This window comes from Pinus tabuliformis, chromosome 4_2, assembly GCF_031772625.1.
Source record: "Pinus tabuliformis cultivar Carrire ecotype Pingquan chromosome 4_2, CPIR1, whole genome shotgun sequence".
In the NCBI taxonomy this organism is placed as follows: domain Eukaryota; kingdom Viridiplantae; phylum Streptophyta; class Pinopsida; order Pinales; family Pinaceae; genus Pinus; species Pinus tabuliformis.
In genome coordinates, this window is record NC_142304.1 from 19,594,660 (window position 1) to 19,619,384 (window position 24,725).

General features: G+C 39.8%; 1 protein-coding gene across 1 annotated transcript in view; it reads left to right on the top strand.

Moving 5' to 3' along the window:
- The window catches only part of LOC149168155 (Peptidyl-tRNA hydrolase II (PTH2) family protein), a 205,331-nt gene that overhangs the window by 26,795 nt on the left and 153,811 nt on the right, over nucleotides 1-24,725 (top strand). Inside the window, exon 2 of the mRNA XM_089426892.1 lies at nucleotides 689-747. Coding sequence (XP_089283018.1) covers nucleotides 689-747 — 59 coding nt within the window. The remainder of the gene's footprint in view (nucleotides 1-688; nucleotides 748-24,725) is intronic.

The following is a 24,725-nucleotide window of genomic DNA, read 5'->3' on the forward strand; positions in this document are numbered from 1 at the left end:
AACCATCTCAAGACTGTCAGGGTTTATACAAAAGATTCGAATATGGTCATGGGGACACAAGTAGCATTGATTGAAGGTGCGCTCTAAATATTGATTTATCGATTGCTTTGAAATACCTGAAGTCTACAGATGTGATCATCTTTTCAATAAATTGCAAACAATCTGACTGGATTTCTATGAACATTGAAATGGAACTAGTTATCAACATCTTGCCAGTTAACATAAACAAAATGATGGAAACTTGTCACTGAACTCCATTGCTGTCTTACTAGAAATAACTAGATGGGTATTACATACCATAAAAGTCTCTTAAAGGGCTAGGAAATTTGACTGAGGTATATAGTTTGTCTATTATATTGTGAATTTGCTAGCAGGGGGTTTACATACAAGGAGTGTAAGCATGCTTATAAAATTGTCTAATGTGATAGTCGTTTTAGTTATTTAACATATATCTCATGTTGGAAGTTGTTATGTAGATATAAGTACTTACGAGACACTTAAAATCAAAATAATTTGAATGTAGTTAAATTATATTTATAGTATTATATCTTTTTGATATGATTACATTTTTCTGAACCATGATTGATGTTATCCATGGTAAGCATTAGGAGCTATTCACTAACTCAAAATCTTAATTCAAGTTGTGTTGACCAAAATATCATCGTTGTTTGAATTTCTTTTTGTGTAGGTATTGGTTGTCAGAAACGACTTAAAAATGGGCAAGGGCAAGATTGCTGCACAATGCAGGTAGTATCCAAAGGATATAAATACAAAATATGTGATTATTTCTTATTCAACAGGATTCATTTTTCTTCTTAGAATGCTTTTCTTTTCACTTTGCATAGCCATTTGGGCTAAGGCACTAGTCAGAGAATCACTTTTAAAGGAGTAATTTTTCACTATTTTGCATTCAGATTTTATTCGCTATTTTACTGCATATCTGCAAGCTATATTGCAGATTTGGAGCGATTTTGCAGTAGATTTGTAATGTATATTCTTGTAAATCTGAGGTTTATGCTTGCTGGCAGTGATTAGAGGTCGAAACATGAATATTTTTTTGTTGTTGGTATATTGCAACAAGTTTTAACTTTTTATTTCAGATTTGAAGCTTTTTATTGTTGGTTTTGAAGGATTTTTAGTCCAGGTCATTAGAGATTCCCCGCTTAGGTCAGAAGTACACCGACCTAAAAGTGAGAAGAGACCTAAAAGTGACAAACACCTTCCCTAGTTGTTCATTCAGACGACTCACATTCAAGGTTGGTGAAAACTTCATAGCAGATGATTTCCAGTGATAACCCTTTCAAACATGTCAATCCTGTCATCACATAGCTCCTGCATACTATGATGTCTTTCACAGGAATGGTTGTACCATTAGTAGAAATTGGGGTTATTTTCCTCTTTTGTACTTTACCTCAGTGTTGTGAAAATCGCGATAAAATCACTGAATCGCAATTTTGCGCGTTGGCGATTTTATCAGCGGATTTTATCGATGATTCTTTCAAAAATGATTTTATCGCGATTTAATTGTTGTTATCGGCAAAAATTGTGAGTCGATTGGAAAAAATCGCTGGCCCGTTGGGAAGCAACTTATTAAAAGTTTTGACTTGGTTTTTTCAATTCATTTTGCAAATAGAGGGCAAGCAAGAGAGCTAAGTAGCAGGAGGACGATTCTACAAGGGAGATAGAGGAGAAAACCCAATTTATTGAGGATCCTAAGCAAAAAAAAATTGATTTTGGACCAAGTTTCTTCATCAGACCGCGAATTTTAGGTACTGGCATCAAATTTCACTCTTTTTTGTTTTCTTCTTGTTTTTCCTTGGGTTTCAATCACCCATATTTTTTCCATGATTTTTGCTTGGGTTTGAGTGTGTTTTTTTGCCATTATTGTTTCATTGAGTGGAGAGGGTTTTTTTGTCAAAAATTGAAAATGCTAATTGTTAATTTATTTTTCTTAAATTCTTCTTGTGCCCTAGGTTCAATCTTACATTAACAGTTCAACAAACATGCCAAGACATTTGGACCCTATGTGGAAATTGGGTGAATTTGATGGGGGCTTTGATATATCAAATTTGAGTTCGAAATTGTGTGGGAAGCATATGACAGGGGGAGTATTCCGATTGAAATTCCACCTTGCACAAATTCCAAGACATGAAGTAGAACTTTGCCCAGATGCAACTCCAGAAATCATCCGTAGAGCCCTCAAAGCAATAGAAGATATGGACTCATCCAAAGTGAACAAGGAAGCTATGAAGACTCAAATGGAAAGGGGTGGAGTGGCTATAGGTGACCTTGAGAGTGGTTCTTCTTCAACATCAACTTCTACAATGAACCCCATAGTTGCGTCGTCATGTTTTGTTCTTGAGACCACACCTGATGCACAACCATCTGTCAGGTCAGCTCTTAAGAAAAAAGAGAAGGAAGAAACTGACAAGCTGGTGGGTAGGTGTTTTCTATGTAGTGATATTCCCTTCGACATTGCCAAGAACAATCCATTTTACCAGCCTATGGTTGATGCTATTGCTATTGTTGGCCCGTGTTACAAAGCCCCTTCGTATGATGACTTGAGAGGGCCTATTCTTCAAAATGAAAAGGCCAATTGCACTACGAGATTGGAGCAATTCAGGGCATCATGGGCACATACGGGATACACTGTGATGTTAGATGGTTGGGTTGATCAAAATGGTAGAACCCTTATTAACTTCTTGGTTAATTACCTCAAGGGGACATTGTTTATGAAATCTGTTGATGCATCTGCACATATCAAAGATGCATGATTATTATGTGATTTTTTGGATGTGTTCATTTAGGAGGTAGGTCCACAACATGTCTAGGTCATAACAGACAATGCTGCGAATTATGTTGCTACTGGAAGAATGCTTATGGAGAGACATCCTAACTTATTTTGGACACCTTGTGCTGCATATTGTATTGACTTGATGTTGGAGGACAATGGAAAAATTCTTTTTGCCAGGGATATTGTTGAATCATTTCATGTCCCCATTTTTATTTTTCTTCATAGTACAACTAGGATGGACTTTTAGGACAAGGGATGGCCAGGTCAGTGGAGCAAGTTTATTTCATCAAGGGTCACAATGGAGTTTTGAGGAGTTTTTATGGGATTTGACGACATTCACTTGGCATATTCCATCATCAGCGCAATTTTCCTTTTGTTCTGTTGCATTCCGACAACTTTCAAAAAATCAGCATTATTATTGGGTATAACGTAATTAATTATGCTCGAGGTGGCATTTCGGGGAGATTAATTGATGAAATGCCTCAGTATAATAGCTCGTTGGAACCGGAACGAGAAGATCTACATGATGGGACTTTTGGATGTGAGTTTCAGTGCCCTGAGGAGACATGGTGACCAATTTACCCTTTTCCCGCATTAAAAAGACTATTTTAATTAAAATAAAGAGGGAAAAGTGGTCCATAATTAAAATAATAATAAAATAGAAGGTTTTAGAGGGGTCCATCAAATCTATAAAAGAGGAGGAGGCCATTGGAGAACATCTTGTATTTGATATTATTTCTTGTATGAGAGGTTGAGAACCCTGTTCTCTACTCCAGCAGTAGCCCTAGGACGGAAACCCTCGGGTGATTTAGAGAGATTAGGCGAGCACCCATCTTTCCTTCGTGAATCCATTCAGGGTTCACAGGTTGCAATGTATTGTTTTTTAGTTGTTTGGAGGCCGATTTGTGTTGAAGTTTCTAAGTCCACTAGTTAGAAACCGTTCATGCACTTTACTGATTTATTCCTACCTACTTGTTTTGTTAATTAAAAGTTATTTACTGTGTAAATACTGAAAATAAATACAAGTGCATGCTCAACATATTACAGATCATCAACTGAAGGAAACAGAAACAAGCACACAAATGACACCGTTATTTTTTGATTAATGTCCCCAGAAAAACCCAATGCGGGAAAACCAATGTAGCTATCTGAGGGTTTTATTATTAAGCAACTCTTTTCTGAGTACACTGGGTGCCAAACTGGCTAACCCAACAGAGATAAAAAAATATGGCAGCAATACCTCTCTTCGGGAACAAGTATTCGGAAAGCCTGCTCCACGAAACCCCTCTCCAACATAATCTGAAGCCCAGCGTCAGGCCTCCTGGCCTCTGCATTAGCCTAAAACCCTTTGCGTCAGCCTACTGAGGCTCTGCGCAACCTCTCTGGCTCTCTTCGTCACTCCTGCAGCCTCTGCGTGGATGATGCAGGCCCTTCATCTACTCCACATTCGCCAGTCCTGCTACTCCTCTTTGGGGCTCCCGTAGCATGGTTTAATCCAAGAGGCTGGGTACCTCGAGGATCCTGCCCCTCATCACCTGTAGTCCGTTTGACTACAGCTCGATGTCTCCCCACTCCTGCTCAAGTGGCGTGTGTGCACTCATGGCATAGTCATCGTCTGTCTCTACTTCCTTCTCTGCCCTTGCTGGCGCTGCCTTGGTCTTGGAGGCCTCTCCCTTACTCTTCTTCCTTGGACACTAGGTCGCATAATGACCCAACTCCTCACAGTGGAAGCATTTGATCTTGGAGAGGTGCTTCTTCTTCCGTTTCTCTTGCTTTCCCTCAGATGCTAGGCAACATCCTCCTCCTGCTTGACTTTGATCGCTGCTTCCCGTCTTGCTTAGCCTTCTGATCTCTTCTTGGCGAAGAGCCGCCCACATTTCCTCCCAATGTGGAAGGGTTGCTTTGCCCAGTATACTCTGGACAAATACCTCCTAGTCTTCTGAGACTGCGTTCAAGGCTATTCTCACCATCAATTCTTGATCTGGCGTGGCCCCTATGGAAGTCAGAGGATCCCGAATTTCATTCAGTCGACCGAGGAAGGTGTCGATGGGTTCTCCCTTCTTCATCTGGTATGATTGCAATTGATTTTCTAGTAACATCCTTCTTTGCACAAAAGTATGCTGGTACAATTTCTTTAGGGCCTCCCACATCTCATTTGCCGTTTCTTTCTTGGCAATGTGTGGTACTACATGGTCCTTGACCCCTTCAAGGATGATGCTCTTGGCCCTCGCCATTGCCTCCTCGTACTTGTCGTTTTCAACTGGGTCAATTGGGATTGCTATCGTTTTTAAGGTGAAGTGCTTGACACGATTTTTGTCAAGTACGGATAAGATTCTGGCCTTCTAGACTGCGAAGTTTGAAGCTCCATCCAGTCTGTCCTGGTCTCTTACTCCGTGTAGTGCCATGTTGCTCTTCTACTTCCCTCCTGGAAGTTCTCGATGTGACTCCCTCTGAGCCTTGATTTCCCTCCTGGAAACCCTTTTGCCGATGTCGAGATGCCCCCTACTCTGATTGTCTGTGCAACTGCACCACTGATCCGGATTTCTCGGCTAGAAACCCTCGGTAGCAACTCCCTCCTCCTTGGCCTTGCCCTGTTAGGTACTGTTCTGACTACAGTACCCCACCAGCTCCACTCTGCAACTTACCCACAGCCTCCTAAACCCCAACAACCTGAAGGTGAGAGCTCCTAGGCTTTGTGCAGTCTCGACACCGACAAACTAGCTCCCTCAGCCAACTGCGTTAGCCCTCCTGGCCTTTGCGTGGCTCTGCATGAGCCTGTCTTTGCCTCCTTCAGCCTCTGCGCAACCTCTTCTTGTCTTGAACTTGATGACATAGGCACTGCGTCACCCTCTTCCTTGCTGCTTTGCTACTAGGAACAACTCTTGTCACTCGGGACAACTGTTTTCTGTTGCTGTTGCTCTGCTCTGCTGATGTCCTCAGTTCTCATGTGATCTGCAACCATGCTGTGATATCAAGTTGAAGTTTCTAAGTCTATCAGTTAGAAACCCTCTATGCCCTTTACTGATTTATTCCTACCTACTTATTCTGTTAATTAACAAGTTATTTACTGTGTAAATACTGAAAATAAATACAAGTGCATGCTCAACATATTTCAGATCATCAACTGAAGGAAACAGAAACAAGCACACAAATGACACCGTTATTTTTGGACTAATGTCCCTGGAAAAACCCAATGCGGGAAAACCAGTGCAGCTGTCTGAGGGTTTTATTATTAAGCAACTCTTTTCTGAGTACACTGGGTGCCAAACTGGCTAACCCAATAGAGATAAAAAAAATCTGGCAGTAACACCTATCTTCAGGAACAAGTATTCAGAAAGCCTGCTCCACGAAATCCCTTTCCAGCACAATCTGAAGCCCAACGTCAACCTACTAAGGCTCTGCGCAGCCTCTCTGGCTCTCTGCGTCACTCTTGCAGCCTCTGCGTGGATGACGCAGGCCCTTCTAGCTCTACGCAGTGTCTGCTGCCTCCACGTGGATCCCTTTGGCTCTGCGTCTGTCTCTCTCTGCTTCTGTGTTGGTCTCTTGGCACTATCCTTGCCTCTCTGCCTCGTACTCACTGCCCCTCGCTGGAACTGATCATTGATTCTATCTCTCTTAGCAAACCCCACTCTAGAGAATAGAATGACTAATCACTCTGGTGTATTCTCCAAGTGACCCTCAAGCCTCCTCTTATACTTTTCTCGTTGACAAATCAACTGTCGAGATTAAGTCCCTAATCGACGGCGAAGATTAGATCTGGCTTGATCCATGTCTTTTGGACCATTCTAACACAATTTTATATTAATTCACATTAATATTTTAATTTCCCTAAGTTTAGACTTAGGGACTCCATTAAAAATATTAATTATTTTAATACCTCCCAAACTGTTTAGAATCTACCCAAACTGTTTCTGGGTATTGGAGATGTCATGTGCCCTAACCTCTCCACCAAATTTCGTGGCTAGAGCACATCCGATGCTACCCCAAATCAACAATTTGTGGCATTGTTGTAGATCTGTTTGGGGCGAGATTATCTCAGCTGTATGGGTTGTATGTGCATGTAAAACCCCAGTTATCTAATATAATAAAGCTGGGAGTTTTCTTATTTATTATGTTGTGAGATTGTAGTGTTCTATTTATTTATTTTTACATGGCAATCTCCTGTTTATGAATCAAATTTTTATCTGGAGTTTTTCTGTGTTAAAAATTCGAGCTTGTTCCAAACTTTTCTCATTTGGGACATTACAAATCATCAAAAGATATTACAAAATTTATATATAATCATGCATATGTGCTTCATTTGATGAGAACATTCACCAATAACAAGGAGTTGGTGCGCCCTGCTATTACATGGTTTTCGACTAGCTTCATATCTTTTCAGTCTCTCTTGAATTCTATGTGGGATTTGTTACCGCTCAAACTAGTAGGGGTCCTAGGAGGGGATCCTAGAGAGTAACTACTAGGTCAAGGGCAACAATGGAGTGATAGGCCACTGTCACCTCAACTAAAGCTCCCTGCTCTTTATGGACTTTCACCATTGGGAAGAGACCTTAGTATAAAAGGTAAACACTAGATCAATGGAACGAGAGGACAAGGAGTGATTTTTAAGGCCTATTCACAAGAGAAACTCAATTATATGGATTTGTTACTCGGGAAGCAAGGTGATATGCTCTCTAGGAAGGGGTAAGAGGATTCTCGAGGCTAGGGTTTGAGAATATATCTTGCAAAGATGATTCCTAGGCCTGGAAATTCTTATGGTGAATTGGTCTTTGTGTGATCTTTATGTAATTGGCATCAACAGGTTGTGGGACCACACGAGACCAAGCAAACCCAAAATTAGGTCAAGGGTATGGAGTTGATCACCCAATGAGGGACTTGACCTAATTAGGGAGGAGAAGAGGATCAAAGGAAAATTTTTCTTTGAGGTTTAAATTCAATGATCCAAATGAGGACACTAGCCAAGGGAAACCTAGAGAAAGAAATGATCCTTGAGATAGAGCTTGCTATATCTTGAGATCGCACCACCGGATTTGCTTCGAATTTGGAGGGCCTATAGAGAAGACCTCAACACAATTGTGGACCAAAGATCGAAGTGTTTGGATGGCTAGATCGTGAGAAAATTGATGCCCTAGGTGACCTATGTAGGCCAGGTCTAGAAAAAGAGGGAGGCGAAAAGAATAAGTATTGAAAATGATCACCTATAGAGGATTAGTGCCTTGTCCTTTGGGAGAGATGGAGTCAAGGGGAATTTATAGTTTGGGAAGATTTCACCGAATCAAGGAGGCCTTCAACAACTTCGCATGGCATTTAGAGCATGAGAACAACTGTTGCAAGGACTTTATACTTCGATTTGCAATAAATGATGACTTATCGAGATGTATTTAACATAAATCATCTCTAGGAATATTCACCCATTCATAGATGGTCCATGACATGATGCAATGCTATAAAGAACAAAAATTCCCATAATTTCGTATAGAGCAATAATAAATTTCAGACTTGTATAACGAAAATCCCAGCAACATTCATGTGACAAAACTAAATGACAATAATAAGCATTAAAAGAGTACTTACATGTATAAAAAGAGTATATCCTATCATGAAATTATGCCAATAATGAAGCTCCAAGACAAGAGAGAGATCCAAACATCAAAATTCATCCGTAACATCTAAACTTGTCCTCCAAAAGGGATAACAAAAAATGTCACAAGAGCAAATAACCCAATCCAAGTGATGATCAATGAGAGAGGATGCCTCTCTTCTATTTATACAATCCTCTAAGGGATTCAAATGGCCTAATTTGGACTAATAATGCCCCTAGGATAGAAATAATGTGCATAATAACAATACTTTTGGTGATAAGCCCAACAAACAGCTTAATAACATAAGAATAAGCCTCTCAAGAGGGTTGAATGATCAATAAAGTGAGTCGTTGTGCCTTTGAGGAGGCCTAATGAAGTCTAAGGGGTTCCATGATGTAGAAGGGACTTCAAACATAGTGGACAAGGGGTTGGACCCTTGTTTTCCAAGGGAGAACCTGTGGTGCTTTTAAGTGGGTGTGGGGGCACAAGGACATCCTCATGGGTCTCCGAGTGGATAAAAAATGCCTAAAGACCATCTATAAGGGCTAGGATGATGATATAAGCCCTCCCTCTGCATTGGGAGACATCCTCCAGACCTTGGAACATCTACCAAGTGTATGGTGCAAGTGTGGAGTTGACTAGGCATGGTGAACCAAGTGCATCATCTTCATCCAAAAGGTGGAACACAAGCAATCAATGAACGCTGTTGGGGATCCATGAAGTAATCTTTGCTATGGTGGAGGTCCATGGCTCTCAACTCTCACCTTACAGGCTGTGTCACAGGGTTCGTCGAACCCAAAGGTTGAGGTCCGAAATTCGTCGAATTTCAAAAAAAAATCTTAAGGTTCGTATAAGTTCGAAAAGGTTCGGTTCCTGCTGCGTTATAACGGCATCCATATTGTTTGCTTACGCGTTGAAAGCATTATATTATAATGCTTACGCGTCGAAATCTGCGTACATACATAATACATTATAATGCGTTAAAAGCATTATATTATAAGGCGTCAATTATAATTACGTTGTTTGATTACGCGTCGAAATCTGCGTACATACATTATAATGCGTTAAAACTTTTAAAATAATGCTTTGGATGGGCGTCCCCTTGCAGATCCACAATCCCAAAAATAAAATATTATCCCTATTTGAATTATTTCGTGCCCACTTTCTCCAGTTTTAAATTAGGTTAACTTTTAAAACTTTTATCATATACATACATTATAATGCGTTAAAACTTTTAAGTTAACCTAATTTAAAAATAGGGATAATAAATATAAGTTAACCTAATTTAAAAATTATATATTTTTACAAGAATTATTTTTAATATATTTTAAATTATAGTATTGTTATTTTAAATATTATAAAATAATATAACGTATATTTATGAAAAATTATAAATTTATTGATAGTATATGATAAAAATTATAAATATATATTAATTATAAATGAATATAAAAGATTTATGTAATTTTAATTATTATATATATTTTTAAAATTATATACGTGAACGAACTTAATGGCGAACCTCATTCGAACCTCATCGAAAAATTCGAACTCGAATCGAACTTAATTGTAATCGAATTCGAATTCGAACCCGAACCATGTGACATTGCTTACAAGTGCCAATGTGGCCCTCTAGAGGGCTAGGTCCCTATATAGGGAGACGAAGCCTCAAATGGAAGCGACCTGCAATCCTGCATAAGATCCAATACTTGCTCTTACCTTCCAATACAACAAATCATTGGAATAATCAAGTAAAAGAGCTTACAAGTCATGGGATTGATGGGGCACTTCATGGTTGCATGCCCTTCTATAGTGGGTTTTTCCATGTACAACTGTCTCCAAGCTCAATAGGGGGTTAATCAAGGACCCTATTAGGTGGTTTCAACCATTAAAGGGGGTAACATGTCCATGGTACATCCCTAAAGTGGTAGGTGGCAAATGATATGATAATGGAATGGAGTGGCGATTAGGGGAATGATCCAGATTCCAGACCACATGTCATGGTACAAGGGTAGCCATAATAGGGGAAGCCCACACCTGGGTATGTGAGTGTAGGAGGGAGCAAATCGTGGTACATGAGTTACCCCAACCTTTGTTTTTCCACCCTTCTTCATATGCCTTTTGCCTTTGATTGAGTTTTCTAGATAACTGCTCAGGGTTGCAGGGGATAAGAGCATGATGTGTAGTATATAGTAGTGGATACCCCCTTACGGTGGGATTGTTCATTGCCCACCAGGGATTGTGCCAATCATGGGTTCCTTAATGATGGATGGGGCTCATCTAGGGGCCACATAGGAAGCAGGGTGATGGCCATGGATAAGGGGTAGAGCTCATGTTGGGCTTTTGCCCATGTGCTAAATTTGTATGTCGTGACCATCTTTTGCTTTTTCTAGTACATTTGCTTTTGAGAGTGGCCAAATTATGCTTTTTATTTTCTTTTTAGCTGCATCAACCACTGGGGCATTGTTCCAGGCTTGACCTAAGGTGTGGACAAGGGGAGGGGGAGGCTAAACCTATGTGGACCCAGATGGGGAAAATAGATGAATGGGGCTAAAATGAGTGGAAGGGGCGATGTAGATGGTATCGGGAAGTGGGTCCACGCAACCAAAATCAGATTTTCGATGTAGTGCCAACCCTAAAGCTAATGGCCAGTAAAGGAGATCCCACGAGACTAGGATACAAGGGTAACCATGAAATCGGGAAGTAGAGACAAGAATACAGACCTAACCCACTCTTTCTACCGAATCCCCCCACCAATCCATGCCCAAAAGTGCCCATGACAAATAAGAAAAAATACTCAACTATACCAATGAAAAGCCATTCCTTTGGGGCCGGGAGGCCCACCTTCAAAGATACAATCATAACAAGTGGGCAAGGGACCATATGGCTGGCTTAGGTGGCAGAGACAATGGCACATCGAGCAGGCTGTCGGCTGTAAGGGGCAGCAGGCTGTCGGCTGAGGACCATCTAGGAGAAATTGTTTCTCCTAATTACACTACCCAAAGGTGGTGGGTAACATCTGGCTCCAACTAGGACACGATCTCTCGGGAAAGTGCGTGAAGCTATTGGAACGGGAGGTCATGAGAACACCAACAATCTCTTGGTACCACAGACCTGTTACTTGTGCGTATTGAAGACCAAGTACACCCATGGTTATTAGTGTTAGGCCATACAATTAACAAGAAAGTAAAATGCAAGTTTAATCTAAATGCAACTAATCTATCATGAAAATATCATATGATGTTAGTTCTAATGAGAAAATGAGCATGCAATGCATCCTACCTTAACATGCATATAGTGTAATGCCCATGCTAAGTGTAATCATAAAGCAAATGCAACCAACATATCATCAAATCAATATACACATGCCTGCCTATATGATTACTTGTGTAGCAAATCCCAACGTGAATGCAGACACAATCACATGGAGGATGAAGCAGGTGGGAGGTGGGAAAATATGATTTCCATGTGAGGTAAGAGGAAGTCGTAGGAGAAGGAAAATAAGTCAATCTAGAAGCGCGAGGCTTTCCCTCTAAGTATACATTGGTGGAATGAATGATCACCCTTAAAAACTCCCTATCACAGTCACTGTTCATAATATTATGCTTTATAGATGCCAGAAGGTTATGATGGGAAGAGAAAGGAGACTTGGGACACGAAAGGGGAGAACATATTGGTTGCTCAATGGAGTGATTGCATTCACAACCCTGAGGGTATGAGGGGGAAGGAGGGATGCATCTAGTGGATGGTTCTTCCTCAACATCATACCTAGGGAGGTGAAAGGGCCCATGGTCATTGGAGATCATACGAAAAGGGGTGAGGGAATCACTTGTGGAAGACTCAAGATGATGAACGAGAGAAAAAGGGGAGGGTGAAGTCTCATATTCAATGGGTTTTTCCTCCTCAAAATCATAATTTAAAGGCTCAAGTGATTTGAATATAGAATCATAAGGAGGATAGGTGGGAGCTTTATTGATTTCATCATTGTCAGTATCAAAGATTTGGTCTTTCCTAAAAGGAGAATCAATTACTTCCAATTGCCCCTCTTCATGCAAGGGAAAATAATAATTCCCCTTCCCAAGGGTGTCGATGGATATGTCATCATAAATAGTGCCCGAGAGAAATGGAAGACCAATCTCAACCTCATCCTCCTTGTCGGTATCATAAATGGGAGCAAAATCAAATTGAAGACCAACTATTTCCCATTTCTTCTTTTCAATGCGGAAGTAATCTTCCAAGGGGCTAATGGGATCACCTTCCCCAAGGCTCTCAAAAGGAAGGTCATCAAGAGTAATATTCTTGAGAAAGGTAAAGTTAATGTCAACTTCATTTTCCATAGCCTCATCTTCCCCAACACATGTGCTCACAAAATCGTCCTTTTCATCATGTGGACCCTTTGACGACTCATATTTTTGCTCATTATTTAGGTTCCCAAGGTCCTCTCCAACTTCTTTAGATTGACTCCACTTTTCCATATATTCCTCACCTTGATCATCCAATTTACCTTTTGTGGGGTTTTGGGACTGATTATAATATTTTTCATTGATTAGGTCATTCAGAATTAAAGCATAGGTGAGGCTGGCAAATTCAAAGAGATGACTAGGATCCCTCTCATAAGTACACATTGTTATGTAGAGTGTTAGGATATTCTGACACATAGGAAATAGTTAAGTATAACTTGGTCTAGTATAGAGTTAGGTAAAGTGTGTTTCTTTATTATGTACTTTTGTAACTTACAATCCGATGGTCACTATATGTTCTAGACATGAAGTGATCTGACAGTTCATTCTCTCCTCGGTATTACCGACACTTGATCCGTGGCTTAACACCCGATTGATCCATGATTTCTATTTAAAGAGCATGGAGGGTCATTTGTAGGGTGACCGTTCATGAGAGAAACTTATGTAATTTTTTTTTCTTTTATTAATAAATTGCCTGAAGTGGTTGTGTTGGCTCAGGGCGTGGACTGTTTCCCTCTTTGAGGGTTTTAACCACGTCAAAAATACTGGTGTATTGATCTGTGATCTGTTTGTGAGCGGTGTCCTTTGGTGTTCTATCTGAGGAACTTACCTTGTAAATTCCTACATGGTATTAGAGCATATTTGAGGGCCGCATCCGTTGGTGATCCAAATCGGAAGCTGGTACAACTGCATTCGACTGCCATTTACTAGATCTACTGTTTCTGACCGCTTTCGGGCCGAGAGGACTGCTCTATTGTGTTAGGAGCATCTGTTCTAGTCAGGAATCCCTTTTGTTTCATGCGAAAAGGTTTCCGGTAGCTCTAGCTACGTCATTTTTAAGATCTGGAGGTATACAATGTTTATTTGCAGTTTTAGTTATTTATCTCTCTGTTTATTTCGGTTTTTTTATCTCTCTGTTTTTTTATTACCGGATCTATACTTTTCATTTATGCATATGCTCTTTGCCCCGCGACTCTGTGCGATCTGGGCAAATCAGAAACAGAAAGGAATGATTCTTCTCATGCATATGCTCTTTTCTGCCGTGCCTTAGTGTGATCTCGAAAAATCAGAAACACAGAGTAAAATATTTAGTTTCCGGCAAAAGCTAACTTCAAGCCATAAGGTTTGGTTTTTTTGTATGTCCGTGTTGGGTTGTGTGGTTTTTTGTTTTGTAGGCAAAAAGAGCTTTTCAAGTAAGCATGCACCCCAAAACTTCAGTGACTAAAAAAACCCCTTCCTCTTCTCCAAAAATTACTAACCTTTTAAACTAGCTCACTTGGTCCAAAGTTACTTTATGAGAATAGAGGTCTTGAGTTCAAGTCTTTCTTTTTGTTGAGTTATTTTTTCAAAAAGCACATGTAACTTATGTTTTAAAGTTACTTTATGTAAAAGTGTTCTCACCCATTATGAAAAGTGAGTCACTTATAATTCTAAAGTCTCTTTATCTTTTATTTAAGTTACAATTTAGTGGGTAGCTCATAAAGTACTATTGTAAAAGTGACTTTCACTTATTTATAAAAGTGGGTCACATAAATGTTTTTTTAAAGTGAGCTAATTAGATTAAGTTTGGAAGGGGGGGGGATTTTTCTAAAAATATAACATTATCATTCACTTTTGCACATTCACGCACTTTGTTGGCATCTTCAACAACTTTTCTTCAAAAGGCCATAACTTCTTCATCTGGAAGCCGTTTTTAGAGCCATTTTTTTGAATCTGCCTAATTTTTTGAGGTCTTTCCATTGGAACACTTAGTTTCAACATCTACAGTTTCAGTTTTTGTTAAAATGGAAAGTTCATGCCAAGTTATTCTTGACAGCACCGACTACTTCCAATGGTGGTCCTACATTGTGGATTTACTTAGAAGTAAAGGTCTTTAGTGAATAGCCTCAGGCCAAGAAACCAAATCTAAAGATGATAAGACAACCAAATGGAAAAATAGGCAAGATCAAGCACATGGGTTGATAGGGATGTCTATTTCTCCAGACCTTAGATTCCACATCGCAAAACTTGATACGTCTAAGGAAGCAATGAAATAGCTCACTAAAGTTTTTGGAATTACAAATGAAATTAGAGCCCATCAACTTGAAAATGAGTTGCTTACGTTGGACTCCAATAATTTTTCTTCCATTGAAGATTTTTTGTCCAAGTTCAAGACCCTTAGACTTCTCTTGGAAGGTGTTAAGGTTAAGAAAGAAGATGGTAGCCTTATCTATTCCATTCTTACTAAGTTGGGACCAACCTACTATGTGTTTGTTTCCACCTTCCATTCTACTAGAGAAGCCTTTATTTCTCAAGGACAAGACTACAAGTCCCCCTCTTTTGATGCCTTTTGTGATTCTTTAATAAGAGAACAAGAAAAACTCTTACATCTTGGTCTTCTTAATCTTGGAAACTCTTCTAAGAAAACCTTAGCTGCCCAACAACAACCAAATTCAAAAAATCCTATGAAGTAGTATCCTAAAAAGAATGGTCCTAAACCAAACAAGGGTTCCATGCAATTTCATTCTCAAAATGAAAAGTCAATTTAACAAAATGATAAGGCAAACAAAAACAAGGGGAAGAAGACTGATAGACATTGCAACTTTTGTAATCGAGATGGCCACTTAGAATCTAAATGCTTTAAGAAGATGGAAGCCACAATGAAGAAGCATAACATCCATTTGGAGCACTCTTCAATTTCAACTTCATCCTTCAGGAATTGCACTTCCTGCATGTGGTTGTCAAGCATCTCGGTCTGGTTATGCACTAAATGTATCTTCTTCTTCTCATTCTCATGAGTGGCTCATTGATTCTGGAGCTTTTTATCACATGGCCAAAATAAAGCCATGTTTTCTTCTTTAAGTGATTGTAACACCAAAAATATATATGTTGGTGATGATAGATCTCTTAGAGTTGTAGGGACTGGAACTGTTCATCTAGACAATGGTCAATTTAATGATGTATTATGTGTTCCAACCTTATCCTGCAACCTTTTATCTGTATATCAGATAACTCATTCAGGTGACGGTAAAATCGTTGAATTTTCACTTGATGATGTTATGATTAAGGACCTAAGAGATCTTAGATAGTTTTTAGGTAATGGCATTGCTAATGATTCTACAAGGTTGTATAAGTTTAACAACTTTGGGTCATCAACTCTTCCCTCGGTATTTGTTGCTCATAATGATGAAGTGAACAAACTTTGGCACGAGCGATTTGGTCACTTAAACTATCGCTCCCTTCAAAATCTATGTAAAGGAAATATGGTGACAGGTCCTCCTATGGTATTTTGCAGAGATGGTGTTTGCTCCGGATGTGTACTCATAAAACATCATTGGGATAGTTTTGAAAAACATGCCTCTTGGCACGCCTCAGCCCCTTTACAGCTTGTGCATAGTGATTTATGTGGTCCACTTCCAGTGGTTTTATTCTCTGGCTACAAGTATTTCTTAACTTTCATTGTTGATTTCTCCAGATGCACTTGGGTATACTTCTTAAAACTCAAGAGTGAAGTATTTAACATGTTCTTGGCCTCTAAGGCCTTTGTTGAGAAACAATCTGGACATCAAATTCTTAAGCTAAGATCTGATAATGGCGGAGAATATGTTAACAACAAATTCATCAACTTTTGCACTGAGCATGGAATTCAAATGCAACATATTGTTCCATATACTCCACAACAAAATGGTGTAGTTGAAAGGAAGAATCGCACCTTAAAGGAAATGGCTAATTGTATGCTTCAATATAAAGGACTTAGTCTTAATTTTTGTGCAGAAGCAATTAACTATGCAAATTACATAGTAAATCGCACTCCTACTAAGGTTTTAAAGAATATCACTCCAGAAGAAGCATGGAGCTCGATTAAACCAGATGTAAGTCACTTTTGTGTTTTTGGAAGTGAAGCACAGACCCATATTCCAGATGAAAAACATAAAGCCTTAGAACCTAAGAGTGAAAAATGTATTTTTGTTGGATATTCTGAAGAAGTCAAAGGATATAGACGTATTCCACTTAAGTCCAAAAATGTTATCATTAGAAGAGATGTAAAGTTTGCTGAAAATATATCGGCCTGCAAGCCTAGTTCGGCGAATGTGCCACCTCTCTCTATCCCTTCTACTTCTGAAAATATTTCTTTTTCAGATGATGACAGCTAGGATGACAATCCTCCCTCACCTTCTTAGGATCTTCATTCAGCTCCTCAGCTTCCAAAATGGGTCCGTGCTACTCGGGATGCAATAGGTGCTCTTTTAGGTGATCCTACAGATCAATGACGTACATGTTCTCAGTTCGATAGAGCCTCTTCTTTACTAGCTCAAGCTTCAGTGAATTATGATCTTGACACATTTGCAGAAGCTTCAAACCATCCAGATTGGGACGCATCTATGAATGAAGAATATCATTCATTATTGGCAAATGATTCATGGGATCTTGTTCCTTTTCCAAAGGGACGAAAACTTGTTAGATGCGAATAGGTTTACAGAACCAAGTTTGGACTAGATGGAAAAATTGATAAACATAAAGCTCGTCTTGTTGCTAAGGGTTTTTCACAAGTTGAAGGCATTGACTATACTGAAACCTTCTCCCCTGTTGCCAAAATGAACTCTATCCGCCTTGTTCTTTCCTTTGCTGCCTCTTTCAAATGGGAAGTCCATCAGATGGATGTTAAAGCTGCCTTCTTGCATGGGGACTTGCATGAAAAAATCTATATGGAACAACATCCCGGCTTTATAAAAATAGACTCCAGCCTTGTATGTCGGCTTAAGAAATCCTTTTGTGGTCTCAAGCAAGCCCCTTGGGCTTGGTATGCCAAAATGGATAGCTTTCTTTTAGATACCCACTTTTCTAGGTGTCATTCTGACAATACTGTCTACACCAAGAAAGTGGGTAAGTCTCTGATCATTCTTGTTCTTTATGTTGATGATCTTATCCTTACTGGTAGTGATCACAACCTTATAAACCATGTGAAGGCCAGCCTTAAAAATAAGTTTGAAATGACAGACTTAGGGCACTTGCATTATTTTCTTGGTCTTCAAGTCTTGCAAACCAAGGAAGGTATTTCCCTTTCCCGGTCCAAGTATGCCTGTGATCTTCTACGCCACTTTCACATGGAAGACTGTAAGCCAGCCCCTTCTCCCTTTCAGTCTGGAGCCAAACTTTCAGTCACTTGTACTTCCCCTGAAGTTGATGCTACCTTATACCATGAGCTTGTAGGAAAACTTTTGTATCTGACCCATACCCGTCCTGACCTTTCCTTTGTTGTTGGCCTTATTGCTCGGTTTATGCAAAACCCACATGAAGTCTTTGGAAAGCAGCGAAAAGAATACTTCGTTATGTTCGAGGTACAATTCAGTTTAGGATTCATTACAATGCAGAAGCATCTCCTCTATTGGTTGGTTTCATTGATTCCGATTGGGCTGGTGACCCTGATGATTGGAAGTCTACTATAGGTTATGTCTTCACTCTTCGTTCTGGACCTATTACATGGGCTTGCAAGAAACAAAGTGCCATTTCTCTTTCTTCAGCAGAAGCAGAGTATCGTGGCGCCATAGAAGCTAGTAAGGAAGCCTTGTGGCTTTGCTAGACCCTATTAGAGTTTGGCTTTCAGTAGCAACATCCGACTACACTTTGGTGTGATAATCAAAGTGCCATTCAACTATGCAAAGATCCAGTCCAACATTAGCACAACAAACACATTGAACTACACATGCACTTCATCAAAAAGCTCATTCATGACCACGTTCTTGAAGTGCAATATTGTTCAACCGATGATCAAGTTGCAGACATTTTTACAAAGGCTCTCACAGAGGCGAAGTTTACTAAACTTCGATTTATGGTTGGAGTTCAGGAAGTTGTCACTAAGGGGGGATAGGCTCTAATGCCTCCTTCCTTCTCCTATTGTGTCATATTTGTACATCCTTCAATCCTATCCCAAGTTGTTCTTAAGGGGGGATGTTAGGATATTCCGACACATAGGAAATAGTTAAGTATAACTTTGTCTGGTATAAAGTTAGGTAAAGTGTGTTTCTTTATTGTGTACTTTTGTAACTTACAATCCGACGGTCACTATATATTTTAGACATGAAGTGATCCGATGGTTCATTCTCTCCTCAGTATTACCGACACTTGATCCGTGGCCTAACACCCGATTGGTCCATGATCTCTATTTAAAGAGCATGGAGGGTCATTTGTAGGGTGACCATTCATGAGAGAAGCATATGTAATTTTTCTTTCTTTTATTAATAAATTGCCTGAAGTGGCCGCATTGGCTCAGGTCGTGGACTGTTTCCCTCTTTGAGGGTTTTAACCACATCAAGAATACTGGTGTATTGATCTATGATCTGTTTGTGAGCGGTGTCCTTTGGTGTTCTATCTGAGGAACTTACCCTGTAAATTCCTACATAGAGTCGTTTTTGTGTTACTCCATGAAACCTGAGCATGAATTTTTTATCCATGTTTTCTAACAAATCTTCACAAACCTCAACATATTTGTCCACATTTTCTTGCAGTTTTTGTAGTTCTTGATTGTGGAGTTTCGCAAATGGAGAGCCACAAGTACTTTCTTCTTGACAACAAGGCATTTTTCATGATTTTGCATATTAGGATTAAAATGGAGTCGCCAGGGTGAATTGAAATGCCTTGAAGGATGCTTGTTTCACCTTACAAGCATTAACCTTGAAGTTCAATGAAGAACTAGGGCTTCGTTCTTCCAATGGAGACACCAAATGATATATCAATAATGTTGTATGGAGAAGAAAACACACGTTTTGTGTCCCCGACAACAACGCCAAAATGTTACCGCTCAAACTAGCATGGGTTCTAAGAGGGGGTCCTATAAAGCAACTGTTAGGTCAAGGGAAACAATGGAGCGAGAGCCCACTGTCACCTCAGCTAAAGCTCCTTGCTCTTTACAGACTTTCACTGATGGGAAGAGACCTAGTATAAAGGGGAATCACTAGATGAATGGAACAATGAGAGGACAAGGAGTGATTCCTAAGGCCTATTCACAAGAGAGACTCAATTATATGGCTTTCTTGCTCGGGAAGCAAGGTGATATGCTCTCTAGGAAGGGCTAAGAGGATTCTCGAGGCTAGGGTTTGGGAATATATCTTGCAAAGATGATTCCTAGGCCTGGAAATCCTTATGGAGAATTGGTCTTTGTGTGATCTTTGTGGAATTGGCGTCAATAGGTTGTGGGACCACACGGGACCAAGCAGACCCAAAATTAGGTCAAGGGTATGGAGTTGATCACCCAATGAGGGACTTGACCTAATTAGGGAGGAGAAGAGGATCAAAGGACAAATTTTCTTTAAGGTTTGAATGCAATGATCCTAATGAGGACACTAGCCAAGGGAACCCTAGGGCAAGAAATGGTCCTTGAGCTAGGGCTTGCTATATCTCGAGATTTTACCGTCGGATTTCCTTCAAATTTGGAGGGCCTCTAGAGAAAAGCTCAACGCAGTTGTAGACCAAAAATCAAAGTGTTTGGATGGCTAGATTGTGAGATGATTTATGCCCTAGGTGACCTATGTAGGCTAGGCTTAGAAAAAGAGGGAGGTGAAAAGAATAAGCATTGAAAATAATCACCTATGGAGGATTAGTGTCTTGTCCTTTGGGAGAGATGGAGTCAAGGGGAATTTATAGTTTCGGAAGATTTCACCCAAAGGAGGAGGCTTTCAACAACTTCAGATGGCACTTAGAGCATGAGAACAATTGTTGCAAACACTTTCTACTTCGATTTGCAATATATGATGACTTATCAAGATGTATTTAACATAAATTATCTCTAGGAACATTCACCCATTTATACATGGCCCATGACATGATGCAACGCTATAAAGAACAAAAATTCCCACAATTTCGTATAGAGCAACAGTAAATTTCAGACTTGTATAGCAAAAATGTTGGCATTATGACTCAGGTTTGGCGCTATGGCACAAGTGTTGTCCTTGATGGCAACTCACTCAAGTGGAAAATCACTGTTCAGGCTCTCAAAATAATAGAAAATGAGATACCCGCAGGTGCGCCTAACAAAAGCTGCGGACCCGCAGGTGCCCCGAACAAGAAGTGCGGACATACCCGCAGGTTCTCCGAACAAAAGGTGCGGACGTCAAATTCACTCACTTCAATGCAGAAAAGCGCGCGCACGTGGGAAATTTTATGATTGATCCATGGTATTTAGTCCGCAGTTTTTGATCCTATGGTTTTGGTCCGTGGTATTGCATTCAAAAGAGTTGAACCCAAGTATTGAGTCCTTGGTATTGTTTCTCAATGGTTTTGGTCCATGGTTTGAGAAAGGCCTAGACTATAAAAAGGGAAGGAGATCATTTGGCCCAGACACTTGTGAATATTGAATATCTTAAGACCTGAAATTTTGGTGATCGGTTTGTGAAGCTAGATCTGAATCAAGGAGAAAACCGTGAATTATAAGACGGATCTATTGATAAGTCGAGGTCTCTTTGGCGCATGTTCAGATCTGTGAATTCAACAGATTGGGGTACAATTGAGGACTGATAAAGTGTTTATATCCGGAGGTCCGCAGGCGAGATACGGCTCAGGTGCGAAGGTGCGCAGACCAGTAGACGACGCAGGTGCGGAGGTCCATAGTCCAGTAGACGACGCAGGTGCGGAGGTCCGCAGTCCAGTAGACGACGCAGGTGCGGAGGTGTGCAGTCCAGTAGACGGATCAGGTGCGGGGGTGCATAGCAGTGTTGCACACATCGCGATCGGGATTTAATCGGCGCCGGGAAAAAAGCGGAAAAAATCGTTAAAATCGGGAAAAAATCGGAAAAAAGCGGGAAAAAATCGTTTGGCACAAAAATATTCATTTTTTTCATTTTTTTTCAATTTTTTTAATATCTAAACCATCTACAACATAAAATAAATACATTGACACATAAATATGATAAAAAAACTAATATATAAGATGTTTAATATCATTTCTAGCGCTAAAATCACACATAACATTGAATCATGCCCTGAATAGTAAGTCCCAACTCAGCCTCAAAATATCAACAAAAAATATGATAATGTATCTCATCATGTCATAATGTCATATACAATAAAATGAAAGTCTAATCCTATTGATTTCCTTTGCCCCTCTTGCGAGAAAATGCCACAGCTTTCCCTTTCCCTCTAGATGTAGATGCTGGTGCCCGTGCAGGTGGAAATGGCAGTGGAGTCTGATGTGATCTAGACGTTGAAGAACTAGAAGTAGGAGCTATAGGAGGTAGACCACGTCCTCTACTGGTGGCAGGGGTAGCCCGGGCAGGTGGTGTCACCTGGAAACATTACAATCTCCCAATCCTGAAATCCTGAAAAATTGATAAGTCTGCTGGATTTTAAATGAAATCTAAAATTCTACTTTCTCCATATGAAATCCAATGAGGCTGGAACCACTCTCAAACATCCTGAGTCATTTCATGGTAATGTTAAAAATTTAAGTAAAAGGATGAAAATGAAGATTAAGGAGAATGTCACTTTTACTTTAAGAATTTAACATTACCATGAATAGCATATCCATACTAGGGCCTAGACTTGATCATTAAGCTACCCCACTCAAAAATTATTTGTTTCTTTCAAAAAACATTGCATGAAAAAACCCAAAAAAAGTTATAAAACTATGCTGTCCTGATCCCCCACGATTTTTTCGTTAAAAATCGCGCTTTTTTCGAAAAAATCGCGAATTTTTTGAAAAAAGCGCGATTTTTTCAGTAAAAATCGGCAAAAAAAAAAGTAGGCGATTTTTTCGTATAAAAATCGCGATTTGATCGGCAAGATGAAAAAATCGCGATTTTCCGATAAAATCGCGATTTTATCGCGATTTTAACAACACTGCATAGTCCACTAGACGGATCAGGTGCGGAGGTGCGCAGTCCAGTAGACGGATCAGGTGCAGAGGTGCGCTGTCGAGTAGATAGATCAGGTGCGGAGCTGCGCAGGCTAGACACAACAGAAGTGCGGATATTCACAGGTTTCTATTGGTGAAGTTGCAGACTTTTCTTGAAATATTTGTTGGCTGCCTTTTGTCTATTGCTGCAGAGTTCTGGGTTTAGATTACTAGTATTGCTTGTCTGGTTACTGCATTCTGAGAGGCTATTGGTTGATTCATTAGTTGATTGTAAAAGGAGATTGGTTGATTCACATGTACTTGATGATTATTTGATGTTCATGGATCCAGTCTGAAAATTGATGAAACGTGGTCCCTGGAAGAAAAGAAGTAGGTCAGCACCTACGTACTAGTAGCTCAGCTAGTACAAGAGCTAAGGGGGTTGTAGCTCCCTTCCAGGAGAGTCTGGAAAACGAGAGAGGGTTGTAGCTCTCTGTAGGTTGCAGCCTGCGTACTGGTAAAGGACTGCACCAGTACAGAATCATTGTAAAAGAAGTTTCTAATTGAAAGAAGATAGAGACACATTGCAGCAGGTGGTTTTCACCCACATTGGGTTTCCACCTTATATCTGGTGTTCTTTGGTGTGACTGTCTGTTTTTCTTGTTCCTGTTCATTATTATATGGTACTGACATTCAAATTAATGGTCAACATTTGAAGAATAAATTAAATTATAAATCTAGAGGGAATATTGAAAAGAATTTGATAATATTGATTCACCCCCCCCTCTCAGTATTATTTCCAACAATTGGTATCAGAGCAGGTCCTTTAGAAGAAGCTTGATCGCTTGAAGGAAGATCTATCATCATGAGCAACTACGAGAGAGAAGCATTGATTAGGCCACCAATTTTTGATGGGACAAACTTCGTATATTGGAAGGTAACAGTCACTGCCTATCTTCAATCTCTTGGTACAGAAGTTTGGGATATCATAGATACAGGGTACACTTTTCCGTCAGCAACACCTACAGATCCGGCTGGTAAGAAGCAATATGAAACAAATGCAAAGGCTGTCAATACTCTATTAGGATGTCTATCTCTTAGAATTCGTCAAGGTTATGCAGTATAAATCCGCAAAAGAAATATGGGACAAGATTGTTCTGAGCTATGAAGGAGATGAACAGGTAAAACGAGCAAAACTTCAAACCCTCAGAATTCAGTATGAAAATCTCAGAATGCACAATGATGTAAGTGTGGCTAACTATTTCCTTCGTGTAGATGAGATTGTTAATTGTATGAAAAACTTGGGTGAAGAAATAAAAGAGGCTGTTGTGGTTGAAAAAGTTCTAAGATCTTTGTCCCCTAAGTTTGAACCTAAAGTTCTTGCAATAGAAGAAAAGGAGAATCTACGAAAACTTACCATGTCACAGCTGCACGAAATTCTGACTGCTTACGAAATGAGGAAAGGAGGACCATCAGACAGGAGAGAAGCTGCTTTCAAGGCTTCAGGCAAAGGAGATTACCATGAGTCAGGACATCTATCAGAAGAAGAAGAGGAATCAAATTTTGTCAAGAACCTTCAACGAGGTGCTGGAAGATTCAGAGGTAAGTTACCTTTCAAATGCTTTGCTTGTGCAAGAGTCGGTCACTATGCTGCAAAGTGTCCTCATAAAGATAAGCTTGATAAAGGTAAGGAACTTGTCAGATGGAACAAGAAACAGAATGTAAATAAGAAAAGCTATTACACTCATGAAGACAGTGATGGACTTTCAAATAGTGATGAAGATGAACAAGGTAACAATTATAGACTTTTAATGGCTTTTGAAGATGATGATTTCATGGATGCTATAGATGAAGAAGGCCTGTATGAAGAGATTTCTAAACTCAAAATTTGTTTAGAAGAGAAAAATATGATTATTGATACTCTGCAATTCCAACTGGCTGAAAAAGAAAAACTTCATGAAAAGTTAGAATGTGAAATTGTTGGTCTTAGAAAAGAGATTGAGAAAACAAAAGCTCTTAATCTTAGATTTGTTAAAGGATTTGAAACTCTGGATGAGATTATCAATGTGCAGCGTTCTCCGCTA